This window comes from Anguilla anguilla, chromosome 1 (genome assembly GCF_013347855.1).
Source record: "Anguilla anguilla isolate fAngAng1 chromosome 1, fAngAng1.pri, whole genome shotgun sequence".
Lineage (NCBI taxonomy): Eukaryota > Metazoa > Chordata > Actinopteri > Anguilliformes > Anguillidae > Anguilla > Anguilla anguilla.
In genome coordinates this window covers 63,040,874-63,060,257 of record NC_049201.1, presented here as the reverse complement: position 1 = coordinate 63,060,257, position 19,384 = coordinate 63,040,874, and the positions used below count along the sequence as shown (strand labels likewise).

Here is a 19,384-nt window from a genome sequence, read left to right as displayed (position 1 = left end):
AAAATTTTATTTTGAGGCAACATCTGAACTTCATGTGCAAACTAAACCACAGTTACTGGCAAAGAGTGAACCTATTCAAACTCTTGGCAAGAATTCTGACCTCTCATTTTCTCAAGACTTGTCTGTGAGAGTTTCTAAAGGAATCATGGTTCCGCTGAAAAGCCAATCGCTGTTTATGGAGAAATGAATATCTCATTAGCTTTGTAAATACAGTGCTGATTCAGAGGCTAGTTAAGTGCATCAGAAAGAATGCTAGACTGTGTTTTGGTGTCTGTGTGTGAGAAAGGCAGTGCTTAGAAGAAGCAAAAACCAGAACTATTGGGTAGCAGCCCAGGGTGGGTCAGGTCTGGGACCTCAGTTCCAGTGTAGAAACACTGCAGCAACATAACATGCACCAAACTGGCAGCCCTCACCCTCCCATAAGAAATCAATTTATGAACGATGCACTGTGGTAAGAGAAGGGGTGGGTATGAGGGATAGAGGTGGAAGGAGGAAGGGGCTTGCTGGCAGGGTGTACTGCCGCTCAGGGCGACGGCGAGATCTAATAAACTGAGCTAATGGGGGACATTGAGTTTGGGGTGTGTTGAGTGAGCACTGCTGTGCCTTAAAGGGAAGGGGCCTGGTAAGACCCCCTGAGTCTGGCAGGGGGTTAATGAGGATTGCCCCCATCAAGCTGATAGCATCCCACACTGACAAGACCAGAGCCCACAAATATTACTACCAGCAGTTTACTGCCTCAATTTATTTGGAACTTACAAACACGCACAACATGCTACAGAGGCTGCTGTGTCACTCAGAGTCCCACAGTTCCCTACAGTAAATATTTCCATAGGAACCAGCATGAATATTAATTCCAACCCCCTGTCCACACATTCTCTCTCTTCCTCTTTCTAGCTCTAGTTCTCATTCTCTGTCTTTGAAATGTTGACAGTAAATTTGCATAACATAATCCCAAAGGTAAATTTTGAGAAGACACTTTCTTCGGAGTGTACTTTCCTCAAAATTCAGCAAGTGTCTTCTGAAACATCACCAAAAAATCAATTCGGAGAGGAAATATGTGTCAATAATTATGCACTTATTATTATCAGCAAGAAGCACTTAAACTTATTTAATAGAATATCTGAAAATCAAACATTAAATGGTGTGCTTAGGGAGGAGGCTTTGTGGTACCTGAGTCAGTGATCAAAGGCCTGTAATAACATGGCTTAGGATGTTGGGTCAGTGTTCCAGGGTGCCAAAATCATCTCCCCTCTCTCTCTCTCTCTCTCTCTCTCTCTCTCTCCTGTTCTCCCTCCATCCTTCTTAGAGATGTACATAAAATGTGCATAGTGCTTTGCGTAGTGAAGGTTCCTCTTGAGGAAGCCATGTTTGTCTGGGAGAGCAGGTCAATGCAGACATTGTCTGGAGGCAGGCTTTCCTGATGGAGAGTGTGGTCTCCACACGGAGTACTTACGTCACTGACTAACACCTGTGTTGGCCTAATGACTGTTTTCTATACGGTATGCAGTGCAATTAGAGAAAGGTGTGTGTTATTAGAGGTTAGTGCAGGTGGGGGCTCAGACCCCATGATGAGCACAGTCCTGCAAATGCACGTTTGTCTCAAACCCATCATTGTGGAAGCAGGGAGATGTTTTGTAAATACAAAGGGAGCTAGCCTCAGAGAATCTGGTTGTCGCTCTGAAAAATGTTTTTACGTCACTGTGGTTCTGGACTGGAATACATAAGCTGGGTTTATGCAGAGCTGGAATAAGGGTTTTTCTCAGTGTCGGATGGCACCGATCAGAGCTTTGAGGAGTGTCTTCCCTACGAATGTCAACTCCAGGCCTGACACCTGAACCCATGTCAAGGTGAGGCTATTTCTTTCACTAATGTTTCCTGTTTAATGGTGACTTGCTGAAGTTTGACCAAATATTTTAACATCCAAGAATATTCTCCTTTATTTAAAAAAATCAGAACATTATTTTTCACTGCTTACTTTATTGAAAATAGTCAAAATTTTTGACACATGAATATATTTTATATAAATTGCAGAGGTGACGGTTGTTTTTGGCATGACAATATGCCTTTTAAATACAGCAGTGTATTACTGTTTATACTTTTGCCTTGAAACAGTCTCTAATTTCTACACTCCAGCTTGATCTCATAACAGAGTCCTGAAGCCAGATAATTAACGTAGTGAGTTGTGTTAAATGTCATTGATTTGAAGTCTTGATTTAAAGTCGCATACATAGTTCTCATGGAACTTGTCTGTGTGTATGAAAATAATTCTGACATTTCTTTGAAATTGTGCTCATTGTGTGTTATCTCAGTGGTATAGTTGTGCGTTGTTGTGCAACTGTACTCCCTCATGTAGCTGTATGGTATATAGCTCAAACCTCTGTTAATAGAGATGTATTGTATGTTTTGTATCTTGCATCTTGTTCTGCTGTCTGGTGCATTACGCTCTGTTGTACAGTTGTATGCTATATAAATCTACTGTCTTGCATGGTAGAACAGTGTAAACTATAACACCCATTTAACTGTACAGCTTGTGACTTTATATTCTTAATGTGTGGGTGTTTGTTGTCAAACTTAATCAGCTCAGTTGTGTAGTTGTCTTTGCGTGTCTTTACTCCCTCAGTTTGTTTCAGGGCATTCTGTAACTTTGCTCCCTTTGTTGTGTAGCTGTGTGTTGGAGACTTAACTCTCTATGTTATCTGTGTAACCTCTGGCATCCTGACCTGCTGTGACTCACAGGGGCCTCTCATGATAAATAAGCAGAGTAATTGAATTAATAAATGGATAACGCTGTCTCTGCCAGCTGGAAGGCTATCAAAATGTGTGATAAATGAACACCCGCTGGGCTGATTCGGTGAAGGGGAGGGATTTGGAGTGATTTATTCCCCCACCCCACACCCCACCCACTGTCTGGCCGGGCAGACCCAGGTCCAGACAGCCCGCTCACCCACACTCGGAACACATTACTGATCTTCCAGACTGCGCTGGAATGGCGTGTTCCACACTCCTTTGTGGGAACAGGAGATCATCTCCAGTGATGGAGGGAGGGAGCTAGCGATAGGTTCTAAATTCCCACGTGTGATTGGAGCTTTCATGGGGGTGGACCTCACATTTGTGTGCTGATTGGCTGGCTGCAAGTTTAGGAGGATGTACTGCTCTAGATTATACTTTGTAATCCTTAGACATACACTTAAAACAAGCTAACTTGAGCAAATGGAGATCATTATAGCCTTTAAGTTAAAATAACTGTTTTATGTTTGCTGAGAAAGTTTTTGAAAATGGAAATGGATTTTATTTGGCCTTTTGAGTCACACTAAATTCCCACTGTGTGAAATGACACATTTTTTATTTGATTAAACCAGAGATGCGCAACTCTGGTCCTGGAGGGCTGATCTGCGTGCTGGTTTTTGTTCTAACCAATTACCATAGATATAGTTTTCCAATAGCTCTATAAAGTACACTGCTTCACTCCTGTACTCAAGCACAGTGAATCTCTAGGATACAATTGCAGTCTGCGGCTGTAGCTGGTGCTTATACCCATGTCAGATCAAGATATGATTGGGCTAATTAAATAAATGTTGGAAATGATCACACAAAATCCTGAAATGGATTGTCCCTTGTTGTGCACCCCTGGATTAAACAGAATTAATTACTACTTTCCTATGAATATTAATTTATACCAATGTCATTGTCTAATACATTTTAGTATTTTGTATATTAAATATACAAAATACTAAAATAGCATTAGGAAGTGATTATAAGAAAATGGCTCACCTAATGAAGAGTGGATAAAATGGAGGTGGGTGTTGGTCTGGGAAAGTGTGTGAAAATGTAGAATGTCACTGAATTGAAGTACTGAAGAATTGAACGGTTAATGGGATGTTTGAGTTTCTGACCACATCTTCCTGTGCTGTAGAGCATCCTGTTTCTCTACATTCATTTTTTCTTCTCTATTTCCAATCTGTATTACAGTGCACATCTTTATGCAGTGCCATATCGTACTATGGTGTGCTCTGCTGTGATGTGCCAAACATTATTGAACCACACTGCTCTACATGTTCTGGCCAATTTACTGTAGAATATTTATGCAGTGAAGAATGGAAGTCATAGTAACATAAGTAGATAGTTAGCCCTACAATTCTTATAGTGAAGATGCCTTGATTCTCCCAGTATAGTACCACCTGCCTCTATGCTTTGAGGACAGAAATATGAGGGTTGGTTGTCAAGCTTTAATGTTTATTTGTGGACAGCCATACTGTACAGCCACACAAAATTACTTCACAAAATTAATTTGGAATCTGCCACAACTGTCTGTCACAGAGCAAGCCTGGAGCCTGCTTTGTGGAAATGGAGAGCTATACTTCACTGAAATGTGCTGTAGGTGACTAACAACAAGCCACTTTAACAAGAAGCTGACACGCAGGTCTCCCATGTAGAGTGTGGGTGTCCTGGTCGTTGTAGTTTTTACATTGTGGTAAGAACTACAGTGGTACAGTAAACTGAGTGGTTTCAGAGTTGGGGCTGGACAGACAATGCACACACAGAGCTGTAAATCATTGTTGAAAGCAAATGGGCAGGGCTCTGTGCAGAACTTTGAGGCAGCGGGGGCAGCTCTGGACAGAGAGAGAGAGAGAGGAGTGGGTGGAGAGAGTAATGAGGAGGAGGGGGTGAGGGGCTGCTCTGGACTGAGAGAGAGAGGGGAGGGTGGAGACGGGAGTGAGGAGGAGGGGGTAGGGGGATGATGTCGCTTGCTGGTCTGGGCCCAGGACTCATATCCCAGCCAGCTGGCTGTCTCTCCCACTGGGAATCATGAATGTGCAGCTTGTTAAAGATATGGAGCCCTGGACACGGGCTAGACTGACTGACAGCATCTGGAATAGAGGGGGAGGGGAGGGAGGGCAGCGAGAAAGGGAGGGAAAGAAAGCAGAGAAGGAGAGGGTGAGGGAAAGAGAGAGAGACAAAGAGATCATTGAACTAGACCGATCATAACTGTTTTGTCAGTATTGTTTTTCTTTTTGCTTACTATTCTTTATTACTACAAACACCTGCTAAAGTGCTATAATACTTCAAGCAGATTTATGTTTTTGTATTTTGCTTCACTTCTTTTGGTAAATCTCAGTTCTTGTGTGTTTTGATTTAGTTTTTTCCAACCTGGTACTGCATAGTTAAAACCATTGTCAGTAACATGTCAAATAGAACTCCCAGTCAATTACATTTTTACTTGATAATTTTGTGCCATTAGCAGATTAACCTACTGATTTTGTGGGTCACTTTCCATGATAAGTCAACAGTTTCATACTGATGGCTTTGCACAACCATTTTGACAGCACAGTATTATTGTTAATAAGAGCTTCAAGCTGAAAAAACATTTTACTTGACAAGGCCACAACAACCTTTTAGTGTATTGGATTAAAGGAAACCATAAACTATTATATGCTAGTCTTCTCTGGGGTATAAATCAGAATTATGCCTTTTTGTTTAAGAATTGTAAGAAAATTAAGAATTCACAGCAGAAATTTGAGTTTAAAAACAGTACTATCTGTGTGACTTATTACTTTTGGTCTCCTAAAATGGAGGGAATGTCTATAAAACAGGCTGCAATTCCTACATGGTTCACCCAATATGGATTCAATATGGATTAAATATAACAGAATTGATGAATATGGAGCAACTTCTTCAACATGCCATAAAATTGCATCTATGATAAAATGAGTATCAGTCAGCTTCAGTTCTGTTCAGTATCTTTATGAAGCTCTCAGTGCTGTATCAACTGTTCAACACTTGTCAGATGCAGGAGAGTGTTAACATTTTATGCTCCATACAGTGCTACACACTAAAATGAAAGTACACCTGGCACTAAACACACTGCCAAAACTGGGGATAGTGGGTTTGTAGTGTTAATATTTAGACTATGAACAATCGCCAAAATCTTCCTCCACATTTTTACTGTACGCGAAACCCTATAGAAGCCATTTTAGGTTACCAGGGTTTTAGGGGACTTGTATATAGAAGCTGTTCCAGACAGACTGTACCTCATTTTCCATCCCAAGTGGGCCCTGTGGGGTGTGACTGGGAGCCTTGCCCACAGTATGGAAAAAATACCCTGCCCACTATACCAACCAGGGTCTGTTCACATCCTCTACATTGGCACAGCATACGCTATGCAAGATGGTCAGTAAGCCATGGTCCTGTTTGCCTCCTGGTAAAGGGATCCACTGTGTTAAAGTGTGATTCTCTCACAAATTAACCCTCAAGTTATCAGAAGGAGAAAGGCTCTCCATTGATTTACATGCCTCCCTCCCAGAAAAATACAGCGAGCCACAAAGATACAATGCCACAATGCCACAGTCCACTGTGAGCCACAAGGATGGTTTCTTATATAAATGAGATGAGCAAAACCATTTGGTACTTGTAGAGTTGCTCTTATTTGAGTAATTGCGCTGTTTTGCGACATTCTCGTGCAATGGAAGTGTGCATTGCTGCATAACCGTGTTAATAAATAACAGGCTATGGTTTTGGTTTGTGGCTTGGTTAAGGCTGGTATTAGTGGGGGTAGACATGATATTAGGACTGAGGTATTAGGTATTAGGTTTGTAATTATGGACTATTTCAACACCAACTTTAATTGTTACCTGTTTAGGGAAATTGAATTGCTACCATATAATAAAACTTGTTGTCAACTAACATTTTCATAATGAATAGCAGCATGATGAAACTGTATCAGTTCACAACATTTGCCTAGTAGAACAGTAGAATATAGAGTGACTGGTGTATGATTATTTATCTTGTGGCTGAGACCTTGTATCAAGTTACTCCATGTAAAGCAGTTCGGCCCATTATTGATTTAAATAGCATGATTTATTAATAATTGTCATGTTGTGATGACCCTGCTGGGTATAGCTACTACCCATTACCATCTTCCAGTCTTTTCTAAAAGTGCTAAGAGTGCCATATAATCATAGCAGTAGACTTTGAGTTTGTTGACTCTGGGTACACAATTAGGCTGAATGACAAAATGTGGTATGATGTTAAGATTTTTATTTATTCCAATTTTACAAAACAATGCTATTATTTTGACTGTTCCCAGAATGTTTTTACATTATATTACATTATAGGCATTTAGCAGACGCTCTTATCCAGAGCGACGTACAACAAGTGCATAGGTTTCATGATGTAGAGGCGCAAAAGAAACACTAGAGTGAGTTTTTAGACTTTCAACACTTCATTGAGCTTACTCTATTTACATACTGCACCTGGAGAAAAAAAAAATAATGTCGGCTATATGCTAGTTTAAAAATAATAAATGCAGAAAATTACCCTATAGCAGTGTCATATAGTTGCAGACTATTTTAAGAAATGACTTAAGTGTTGAAAACATCACATTTGATGATTTTAGCAATTAAAAGAAAATACATATTCTAACTACATTTTTCTTGGCTGGTAATGGCAAGTTATCCCTGACGAGAGTATTCTCAGTGCCGCACTTCCAGCTCTCTGTGCAATAATATTCACCACATTTTACATCAGAAACCACTACTGGAGTGTTATTTGTCAGCCTTTAAAAGTAAACAAGCATATTAAAGTGGGGCAGACATGGGTTCATATTTATTCTTAAGATGTCAAAGGTAATTGGGATGGCTTTCAAACGATCAATCGTGCAGACATGTTTTGGTTCTTATGGATTAGTGTTTGTGTGCTTTTCCCCACATGGTTGTCTTTTGGAGATGCCCAGAAAAACAGCACCAGGAAAGGGGGGGGGGTGGTCTGGGTATGGTGAGTAGGGGGGGAGAACAGGCTCACCTTGTATCAGTCTCTCACATCTTGCATAGGCTGGCCACTTGAGAAACATTCACTCAGCAGCTCTAAGTAGATCACACAGTTAAGCAAACTGGCATGCTGCAGAGAAAACAGAGCCGTCCAGACTCCGCCGGCCAGGTGGGGAGGGTGTCGCAGCCGTGAGTCCGGCTCTCTGCCTGGGCTCAGATCCAAACTGACCTGGAGAAGGACTTGGCAGGAAAATCTTTACAGTGAGGCACATGGCTGTGGAGGAAAAGTGCATCAGAAAGGGGGGGGGGGGGGGTGAGCAGACCAAGAGAGAGATGACAGGGAAGAGTTTGAACTGTGGGGTGGGATGAATTGTCCTGCATTCTTCACTTTGCTGTAGTGGCTTTGTTTCTCATGTAAAAAAGGGAAACTGGAGTGAGTCAATGTATTCTCGGCCAATATTTTCACCTTTGGATAAGTAGCCAACTAATCCCCTAAAAGAGAGAACCAGACAGCTGAGGCTTCAGAGGACCGCAAATTAATCTCAGCTATTGATGGAAACAATCTCTCTCCACAGAGGCTAAAGGCTGCCCTCACGCACCACCCAGGAGCCATCGCCAACGGCAACATGAACACCATGGGTCACATGATGGAGATGATGTCATCACGGCAGGAGCAGGCAGGGCACCATCACCTGCACTCGCACCCTCACCAGCACCTACAGGGCCCACCCCATGGCTACCAGCACCACGCCCACCACCACCACCACAGCCACGCCCAGGCTCATGCTCAGAGTGGGCACCACCATCCACATGGCCACCACCACTCGCACCAGCCACACCTGCACCCTGGCCACACCCATCAAACCTCTCCACACCAACCAATTCACTCTGGAGCACCTTCACAGGTACATACCGCCACCCAAGACAGATCTGTCTCACTGTCTCATTATGAGCAAAATAAATGTATAATTAGATACCTGAGTGTGCAGCGCCCACAAGGAGGTCAAGATCAAGCATGTTTTCCAAGATTTACACTGCTACTGTATGTGGCCTCAAGGCCAAAACTAAGACCGGAGACCTGATTTTAAGACTCAGACACTGGTGTGTAAAGGCAGTTTCCTCAGTCTACCTTACAGATTATAAAGTGTGTGAGTATTATTTATGTCAGGATTTGTTTTTGCACTTATTACAGTTTTAGGAACTTAGTGGTTCACAGTATAGTTTATAACTGTGAGTCTGAGTGGAAGTAGGCAGTGGAAAACTGCTTCTTGACACCTCTTTAATAAGGTGGAGCAGTCTCCCGCTGCTCTCGCAGTCTGGGAAAGGGGGGCGCATTGCATGGATATGTTGTTTTTAGGGAAGTTCCAGACAGGAAAATGGTGCAGGGGGTAGATGGGGGTTGGGTGCTAGGCAGGGGGTCCAGACTGGGGAGAGGGGTTACAGAAGAGGTTTCAGACGTAGGATTGGCCCGCTGCCAGGACTGTGGTAGGGTGTGTGCGGGCAGGGCCAGATGTAAGTTCTCTCGGCCTCTCCGTGTGACCGCCATGCCTACCTGTCCTTGCTTTTGCAGTTGTCTCCGGCTGCGCAGCAAATGCAGCCAACGCAGACCCTGCAGCCTCCGCAGCCCAGTGGAGGCCGTCGCAGGCGGGTCGTAGATGAGGATCCAGACGAGCGGCGGCGGAAGTTCCTGGAGAGGAACCGGGCGGCAGCCACACGCTGCAGACAGAAGAGGAAAGTGTGGGTGATGTCATTAGAGAAGAAAGCAGAGGAGCTCACGCAGACCAACATGCAGCTGCAGGTACAGTCTTGTTTGTATACCTGAGTGTACATATAGAGGTATACAGTAGTCATGTACTACATCAATATCCACACAAGTAAAATCTTGCGCTGTGTCAGTGTAAATATAGCTGAAGTGATTTACAATGTCAGTACACATACAGACAGGTACTGGCTTAAATTCATGAAAATAGCAGTTAAAATGCAGTTAAAATGCACCCACAGTCTATATCCTCCTCAAAATTTCAGGCAGGCACATTGTGTCTTTATCAAACACGCACACAATATTGATTGTACTACTGTCAGAAGGTTCCACAGCTCATGCAGATTCACCGTAGCACAGTACTCCTTACCACCAAAGCCAGTACCAGAGAGGTTCTGTTAAGGCTGTACATAGAGCATTGCCTTTCACTGCTCATGCCAAGCAATCCAGCTGTGGATGACGGCTCCTGGAAGGATACATCACACAGGTGCAAGGCTGCTCAGTCAGTCCCTGAAGTCAAATATAGATCAGCAGGACCTATATGAACATACGCAGAGGCCAGCTGCATTGGAAAGTTTAAGAGCAGCTGTGAAGATGTACATTAGGACATACCCCGAGAAGGCCTTCCATCTAAAATGAAGTGTGAGGGCCAGGGTCCCCCTCTCACACCACTGTTAAAAAACGGTGACATAAATATGAAATGCAACATTTTGTGAAATATGAACTCCAAATAGAATAATTATACTTTACATGCTTGACTTAAAATATGTCATAATGCATATCTTGTCATATTTACATTTGATATATTCAGTTTATACGTGTATTGCAGAGTATAAGCATGTATAATTTTATGAATTAAATAAATTCTTCATATATGTCATCACATACTGCACAGGAATGAACAATAATTTAAATAATTTCCCATACATACATTACAAGTTTATCTAAGTTCCTGTAAATATTCTGTCAGAATTACATATATTTTTAACATATTTTATGTTTTTCATGAGGGCGAATGCTCAAATCACTCCATGACATCCGCACCCTCACTTCTATATTTTCAGTGCGCCCATGTGTTTTCACTTCCTTTGGAATGGACATTTTGACTCTAAGTTAGATCTGAGGCTCATTGCAGACAGGAAGTTGAAAGGTTTACCCTCTCTCTTTATTTCAGTCAGAAGTGTAACCCAATGACTCCAGACTTACCGGCATTCTCTGTGTAAGCCTGTCTGGTTTAGGGGAACCTCACCTTAAAACAAAATCTAGAAACATGTTGCTGGCTCAGCCTAACAAAGCATTGAGCCACAAGGAAAATAATGGGTTTATTCTCTTTCTTGTCAGCTGTGAATAAGCAAATATATGTACGTTAATAAATTACACAAATTGTCTTCGGTCACCAGATATATCACACGTAACTGTATCATTAATAATATGTTTTATGTGATTTCAAAATGCAATACTTGTGTTAGCCAGAAGGTGGAGGTGATCACCAATGCTATAGAAATGAGAAGGCCAGTTATACTTCTTAAAGGAGGTTTTGTCTTCTTTTCTTAAGTATACGTACCCCTTTCTTCCTCCAGAATGAAGTGACCATGCTGAAGAATGAGGTGACACAGCTCAAACAGCTCCTGTTGACACACAAGGACTGTCCCATCACAGCCATGCAGAAAGAGTCCCAGGGGTATCTCAGTGAGTAGCTCCTGTGCCACCCTCAAAGCTGTGAGTGACAGTAAAACAGACGGATGGAAGATAGACAATGATGCCTAGCCGCATAATAAAGGCTCCCAGGGTTTCTCCTGTCTACTTCCTCAAACTTCCTCTCTCTGTGTGATAGACAGGCAGAGCCCAAAAGAATCAGGAATACACATTAGTGCCCACTGTGCTCTCTAGTGATATGGAGTGGTAAGACTTTCGTAACTACATCTGTGTCTGTGAAGGCAAGGTGTTTGGTCTGAGGGAGCCGACATGAGTCCTTCCAGCATGGGCCATGCTCACCGCCTCCGCCCTTCCCGCTCAAAAGCCCAGCTGGCCCAGCTTAAAGTGCATTTCTGTGCGGCGAAATGACGCATTTACTGGACCGAAAAGACGTGTGCTTATGCGCAGCTCTAATGGTGCAGTGGACACTGACCAGACCATGAGAAATAGACCGGCTTCTTTCCAGCCAATCAGGCAAGTTTTCTGAGCGTAGCTGATGTGAGGGACCACAGACTGCCTCCGTCAGACAGGACACTGCCCTTGTTTTGAGTTAATTCTCACACTCATGGATTAGGGGCTGTGTCTTGTCTTTGAGCTGCAGGGCTGTTCTTGGAACAGCATCTCATCTGCATCTCCTCACCATTTTGTGAACGTCATGACATCACAGGCACACCCACCGATTGATTTGGGTGTGTCTTGTCTTTTGGAACTGGAAAGAAATGTTCCGGTTCTCATTCAGGAAGGGTGAGACAGCCCTGCATGTCTTTTAAATCAGAGTCATACAAGAACTTTCTCTCCTGCGTCAATCACTTGCATGCTGGCGGAAACATAATGGGTGACTATGGTGTGAGTTCATCTAGTAAAACAAGGCGCAAAGTATTCAGTGGCGAGAAGATGGGATATGGAGTTCAAATTAAACCTTGGTCAGCATGGCCGTGCTTTATAGCCTCCATTGCTTGACTTCACCCCTCATAGCCGTCGTTCTGAATGTTGGTCAATGTTTTCTATCACACTCATCTATGGTACACCTGTGTTGTCACAAACAACAGTATTGCAGAATGAAATAAAAAAAGTTATTAAGGATACATATTATATATTTTATATATCAATACATTAGAATATTTTATATAATCTGAAAAAATGTATATTTTGTACAAAGTTTTTAAAAATTTTATGTTTTCTAGCACTGTTTTGCAGGCATTATTGCTCAAATTTGTTTTAACATAAGTGCAATATACTCTTGCCTTCTTAATGCTGTAAAGTGAAATTAAGTTGTTTTTTGTCACGCAATGTTATGAGCTCAGCTGAACAGTAATGATATTGAGAAAAGAGTGTAATAGAACAGTAACATTTGCTTAAATAAATCTTACAAAGTTAAGGACAAAATACACTGAGGTACAATCCTCAGTGGATACTACTTGTTGCCCCAAAATTCTGGAATTTGATTCTGTTGTGGCACAGTTGCCTCCCCAGTTAAAGAAATGTTACCCCAATACTTTCATTTTCCTTGATTAATATTTTAAATTTTGGAATCATCTGTAGTAAATCTCGGCACAAATAAGACAGATCCTTTTGACTCTCGTGTGGAAGATTTATTTTGTATACTGTTATGAAGTGTAAATATGTGTATATTGGCTTGTGTCATTAGTGTTTCATTCATTCAGGTGTAAGCATTTTATTTTTCACTCTATTTCTCATTACAAAGTAATATCCAAATACTCAATATAATAAAGAACATATTTATTTACATTAAAATTATGTATGTGTTTCTTGTTCATTTTTTTATTTTTATTTTATCTTGTATCCATTGGTGAGGTATGTGCATTTTGTGTACGAGTGTCAGAGAAGGTTGAGTATTTAGTCAATACATTCTTGTACTGTATGCTGTTTGTTATAGGAACACTGAATAAACATGTATTCTCTCTCTCACACCCTCTCTCTCTGTCTCTCTCGCTCTCTCGCACACACTCGCATACGCACACACACGCATACACGCACACACACACGCACTCTCTCTCTTTCTCACACACACACACACACACACACACAAGGTGTTCAGTCAGGCTGGTCACTAATCGGATGGTTTCTTTCTGTTACCAGGTCCGGAGAGTAGCCCAGCAGAAAGTCCCACCCCCGTATGCTCCCAGCAGCAGGTCATCCAACACAACACCATCACCACCTCCACCACATCAGTAGGGGGCAGCGCTGTGCTTGGCCAGCTCAACCACCGTACAGACATCAACCCCATCCACTAGAGACTGGTGGCTCTGCCCAGCAGGGTGTGGCCCATCACAGCATCCCTGCTGTGTCCTCGTTCAGGATCCTATACAGAGAAACCTCTGATGCCTGGAATGCAACTCTTTTTACAGTATGTATTTTTATAGACTCATTTAACTCATCTATGTTCTTCACAAATGTTTGTCAAATTCATTGTGATTCTTTCACTGAAAAAAGGGAGATTTGCAATTCATGCATTGAACATTTAACTGGGATTTTTTTTTTTAAATGCTCCCTATTTGTGGTACAAACCCAAGGGACCACTTTGGTCAGAAATGCAAATGCCACCCCTGACCATCAAACCCCCTTGCACTTGGTGACCCTTCCAGGCAGTGCTCAGGCCTCAGGCAGCACTTCTGTCTTTTGCTCTTCTTTGGTGCTTCCTGGACAACTTCAGCTACTGCTCTCCCATCAGTATTAACTCTCGCTTCAGGAATCACACTGCAGCCCTGAAATATAACAGCTTTGCAAATGAAAGCGCTGCCATACAGGTATTAATCACAGTGCATAAAGAAGAGAGAAACTGCAATGTTCTTTTCATAACTCTGTGCATTCCCCTCATGAATAAAATGTGTGGGTCAATAAAAGGCAAATGTGCAAAGAATGGTATAATGCAATTATGAGGGGACTGAGATTAAATCATAGATTATATTTATATGGATTTATTAGTAAAAACTCTTTTCAAACCTACCACTGATACCATGAAACCTACACAATATTAACAGAATAAGTCTATATTGAAACTATTTGTTGTAATAAAGCATGTTCCACAGCCCTGGTTACACCCTCCAAAGTTTTAGCATGTAGACCAATATACTGTCACCTCACTATGACAGGAATGTTCCACTTTCTCTCAGCTTGGAATGTGTACTCTCTGTGTTTAGCAGCCAGCATGATGTCTGACTTTGCATTCATTATGGACCAATATGATCGCTGAAACAGCACTGTCTGCATGTGGTGTTAAATGAGTCCGATCGTTCAGTCTTGAAGTATTTCATTCATTTCTTTTTATTCAGCAGATGCCTTATTTTTCCCAGGCCAACTTCAGTAGCTTACTCCACACCTTCACAAAAAAAACATGTATTGCACATCAGTTGAAATGAATCATTCACATACTGGTTTTCAGAAAAAAATTTAACGTAAGGATTTTTGATATTGACTGAATGTTGTTGGTGATTACATCGCAATTTGTGACTGATCCTGATGATCTCAACTGGCTAAAGCCGAATTTATAAGTGCTACGTCACCTTGTTGTGATTCATGATTTAGACTCTTGGCCTATAGTAGAAAGATTGTGCTTATCTGTACAGATTTCACCTTCCTAGATACCAATGCCACGAAGGCACTGTATTAAGCATGGCATATTACTCATTTTCTGTTTTCCTTTCTTCGTTTTCTCCTAGAGAGAGATTCAACAGTTAGTTATATTATATTAACATACCTCATCACCTGTGCCCTGCCGTCTGTCTGACTTATGAGCAGGTGTGACAATTATGCAACCATCAACGCCACTCAAAATCTGTCGTGAACGATCACTTAATTGGATCATAACTGATTGTACAAATGTTTTATCAAAAGTCCACATTTGTCTGTTCCCATTGATGCATAATGAAGTGACATTTATATTGATGCTCATTATATTATGATTTTATATAGATTTAGATATTCTGAAGCAAGTCAGGTTAAGTACCTTGCTTAGGGTACAGTGGTTATACCACATAGGATCCAACTAACCGCATTCTGGTATTGAGCCCAGGTTGTTGGATTAGATGGCGCAATCAACACCAAATGAATGCAACATTCCAAAGTCTCACCCAGTATTGCCTTCAGTATTCTCTATAAGATGTAATTTATGCAGAAAACCAGAAAACAGAATGCCCACATTTGTCAGCATCAATCAGGTAAGATTGTGCACTGAGCCCTATGGGTTATGTGGTGGATTGACAAAAAAATGAATGTGTCTCCTCCACAAATTGTAATTGTGTCAGTATGTCTTGTGCTGGCCAATGGAAAAGTGTTCATTAAAAATAGTTTCTGTCTTTATTAATGTATGGTAATAAATGATATCTACAATGAGTGGTATACCTACCTTTATAACACAGTTACAGACCAGATTCTGCTTTTCAAATATCACAATGTGCCTGAATTATTTTCAGTATTTGCTTTCTTGCAGTTCAGTACAGGGGATATCAGAGTTAATATAATTTGCAGATTAATAATTGAATCATTAACAAAATGTGTATGTTCCCCACTGATTGACAACTGACTACTGCTAGTTTTGCTTGTTTGTGAAGGGTACCACAAGATTGATGTCTGCTTCCTGGCCTTGGTTTTGTCGAAGGGTTGCATTTGTGTTTTGAAGGATGAAGCGTGGGCTGATGTGGACCTTATTTTAGATTCACTCCTAGAAACAGGATAATTTTCTCACTGTCCTTTAGATTCAGGGAACCCATAATTCTCTAAGAGGTTTAAATGACTCGGTGGAATGGTTTTCGGGAATGAGAGAACTCCTGAGTCCTGGGTGGCTGCATTGTCTGCTAGGCACTGAACCACCACTGAATTTTAGCTTTCTTCCTCAGTTTGATAAGCTTCAGTGGTTTAGCCTTACAGAAGAGTAGAATTCTGTAGGGGGAAGTTTCAAGTTTGCTTTTTCATCAGCCCTGAAAAAAATCCTTCAAACACAAACTCCCGCTTTTACTCCAGAAGCAGTCCATGGTTTTTACAGTTTTCTGTAAATGACTGTAAATGTTTATTGGTTTAACATAGGAAACAATTCATTTTGTTTAATTAGCTCCACTGTTTTCTGAAGGCCCTACAAAAGTCAGAACTAGACATGTCTAAACATTTCTTCATCATTGCAAAACCAGCATACTTGTATTAGCAACCTCCAACATTGCTGCAACATTGAATTGAGTATCCATTAGACATGCCCGATCTTGTATTTGGATCTGTCTGGCAATAATATAAATATGTGGAGACCTTATGTACAGTAGATCTCTATGCACTTTGTCCTTAGGGATATCAGAGGGTAGAACAGCCATATTGAAGTCTCAGTGATATTCTGGAGTGACGTTCATTCTAATCACTGTAATGGTGCTCTATTCTTAACTTTGAATTTAAGCAAGTATGATTTTTATTTTAATTCTCTGCCGGTATTTATCATTAATTGTAATGACCACCAACCTCACTGTAGCGTAATCAACACAAATTTCATACTTGTGTAAATCTATTACTAAGGACAAAACACCATGGCAGTTAGATTGAATGTCTCTCTCTGTCCCTGCACCAGCGAGAGACATGGTCATTCTGTATAGTCTTGGCAATGAAGCTTATGTGTGATTAATGTGTCATATTTGACAGGTCTTGGACTGTGTGTGTGTGTGTGTGTGTGTGTGTGCGTGTGCATGAGTGTGTGTGTTTGTGTGTGATTGGAATGAAGAGAAAAGCCAAGATCTTTCACAGATCTCAGCCTTACTTCTAGAGCTTTGTGGACTGACCAAGGTGCCCTTAAGCTTTAATATTTTCTGTCAGTCTTAATGTTATATGTTGGTGTTCTCTGTCTGCTGTCTTTCATAAGTCCTCCTACTGTATGATGTAGCAGAATGTTTTTTTTTTCTTAATGCAGCCATGGATAACCAGTTTGCACATTGTGAATAGTACTTGTGCTAATCGTGAACTGGAATAGCGCTTTCTGTCATCCTTTCTGTGTGGTGAACAATGCTGGTGGGTTGGGATTGTGCAGTTTGGCAGTCATTAAAGGGAATTGTTCCCTCTTGGATTGTCCTGGCAAGAATTGCTAGTTCAACAGAAAAGTACATTTTGTATCTAATTTTATCATTGTCATATATTCTAAGTGATGGGGCTTTGGGGTTTATTTTCGGATTCTGGGTGGCAGTGTCTTGTTCTAATATCATCATATGACAAAAAGGAACATAGCCAGCTACTTCTCATCCTCCTCAACTGGAAAATGTTTTTTAACATAAAATTTACAAGTAATGTGTTTATCTGTGCTTTTTTATTTTGCTGTTGAAGATGGGCTAAATGAGTGAGATAGACAAGGTGTGTCCTGTGTCAATTGTGTAATCAGACCAGGAAAGCATGAGGTTTGTGAGTGTGTGCGAGTTTGTGTGTGTGTATGTGTCTGCGTGTGTGTGTGTGTGTGTGTGTGTACGTTTTAGGTGGGAAACAATGCATATACATAAATAAAAGTATAACTATCATTTTAAATATAAACTTATAAATATAAACCTATAAATACTGTATAGAATCCCATAATTTTGTAATCTTGTACATGTAATGTAACCACCTTTCTTTCTGGAAGGAGTCAATGTTTGGTACATGTTTGTAAATAATGTTTGCATAGCAGTTGTTACTTTCAAATGTATGTTATGTCAAGAGTCATTTCTGCTATTAGGACATGTTTATTGTTAAATATGCATAATGAATTAATGAATTCATACTTGTCTGCATAACCTTGTACATTTAAAAGAAATGTTTAATGCCTTGAACTGTTTCTGTTGTTTTGTGTTTTTTTGCATTTGTACAGATGTAAAATATCACTGAAGCTACAGTACAGTATGAAAATAAAGCACTTGTTCTATAACACGGCACAGTGGTTGGTGTGGTTTTTTGAAGGAGTGGTCCTTATGGGAGTCTGGTTGTGGTGATCTATCCAATTGGTTCAGCCGTAGATCTCCTCTTGTCCATAGTTTGTTCCACAGGGGACCTGGGATTATTGTCTTCACTTGACAGTGGCTTCACTTTATCATCCCACTGGAGACAAAGCCGGTAAAAATGTTGCAAAACCTTTTACAATTAACATTGCAATCCTGAATTGCCATTGTATGATCTTCCCCTGAAGTGTGTTGCCCATTCAGTAACAATTACACTGAAATGAAGTGGTGTCATACTGGTGGAATGTTGCCAGTGCTATGCTGCAGACATCAGGGCTGCATTTAAACTGGCAGAGTAAGACTCACATAACTTACCACCGTGAAATCAGCCTGTTTAACAGAGAAAATAAATTATGCCCTTGAGAAATCATTTTGGTGAACATCATTAGCATCCAGATCATATTTTTTTTTATGTAGAAAATGTTGCCTGGCATACTAACGATAAACACTGGCTGAGCTCCAGCTTGGCCACCATAGCAGTACAAGAGGCAGGTGTCTCTCACAAAATTCATTTTGATGAGTTAATCTCGATGTTGTGTAGGTGTGCATATTTACATCACAACCATGCATATCCATACATAATATGAAAACATTCAGTGGAATGTGTAGAGCTCCATTCTTGCCAGGGAGGGTGAGGGTGAGTGTGGGGGGTGGGGGTGGTGTTGCCATACCTTCTACTATATATACCTGGGCTGATAACCAATCAAATTTGTGTGTAATTTGCCTATGAGTAAGGCTGCCATTGCTTAATATCCTAAAGGTAATATCATAATATCCTAAATATCCAAGATTTGGGGGAAACGGGAATGGTTGACATCAGCCAAAAGGGGAGGAACAGTCAATGGTGCTGCTCCCCAACTTGTCCTGTTGTTGCAGGCAGTCATTTAGGATACTATGACTGACTTGACGAGGCAGTATTCACTGTCAGTATGTGGGAACCAGGCACGTGGGTAGCACAATGCTAAGAGAACAGGAGCTTACAACTCTGAGGCTGTAGGCCTCATTACCAGGTGGGGCTTTACCAGTGTATTTTGTGGAAAGTAGTTTTCCTGGGTTGCTTCAATACATATCCAGCTGTGTACATGGATTGTAAGTAAAGAGTGCAAGCCAGTTGCTCTGGATAAAGGCGCCAGCCATGTCCCCTGCATAAGTATGTATTTGCATTTGCGTGTCTGTGCATAAATAGATATGTTGTATGTATCAATGGGCATATATTA

At 41.1% G+C, this 19,384-nt stretch overlaps 1 protein-coding gene across 2 annotated transcripts in view; it reads left to right on the top strand.

Moving 5' to 3' along the window:
• Nucleotides 1-18,102, top strand: part of creb5b (cAMP responsive element binding protein 5b) — a 58,656-nt gene extending 40,554 nt beyond the window's left edge. The window contains exons 8-11 of one of the 2 annotated variants that reach the window (XM_035395276.1): nucleotides 8,339-8,668; nucleotides 9,334-9,561; nucleotides 11,103-11,211; nucleotides 13,318-18,102. In XM_035395276.1, coding sequence (XP_035251167.1) covers nucleotides 8,339-8,668; nucleotides 9,334-9,561; nucleotides 11,103-11,211; nucleotides 13,318-13,472 — 822 coding nt within the window. In that variant the 3' untranslated portion in view covers nucleotides 13,473-18,102. The remainder of the gene's footprint in view (nucleotides 1-8,338; nucleotides 8,669-9,333; nucleotides 9,562-11,102; nucleotides 11,212-13,317) is intronic. The other variant, XM_035395282.1, reaches the window with a different exon arrangement.
• Nucleotides 18,103-19,384: the final 1,282 nt, after the last annotated feature.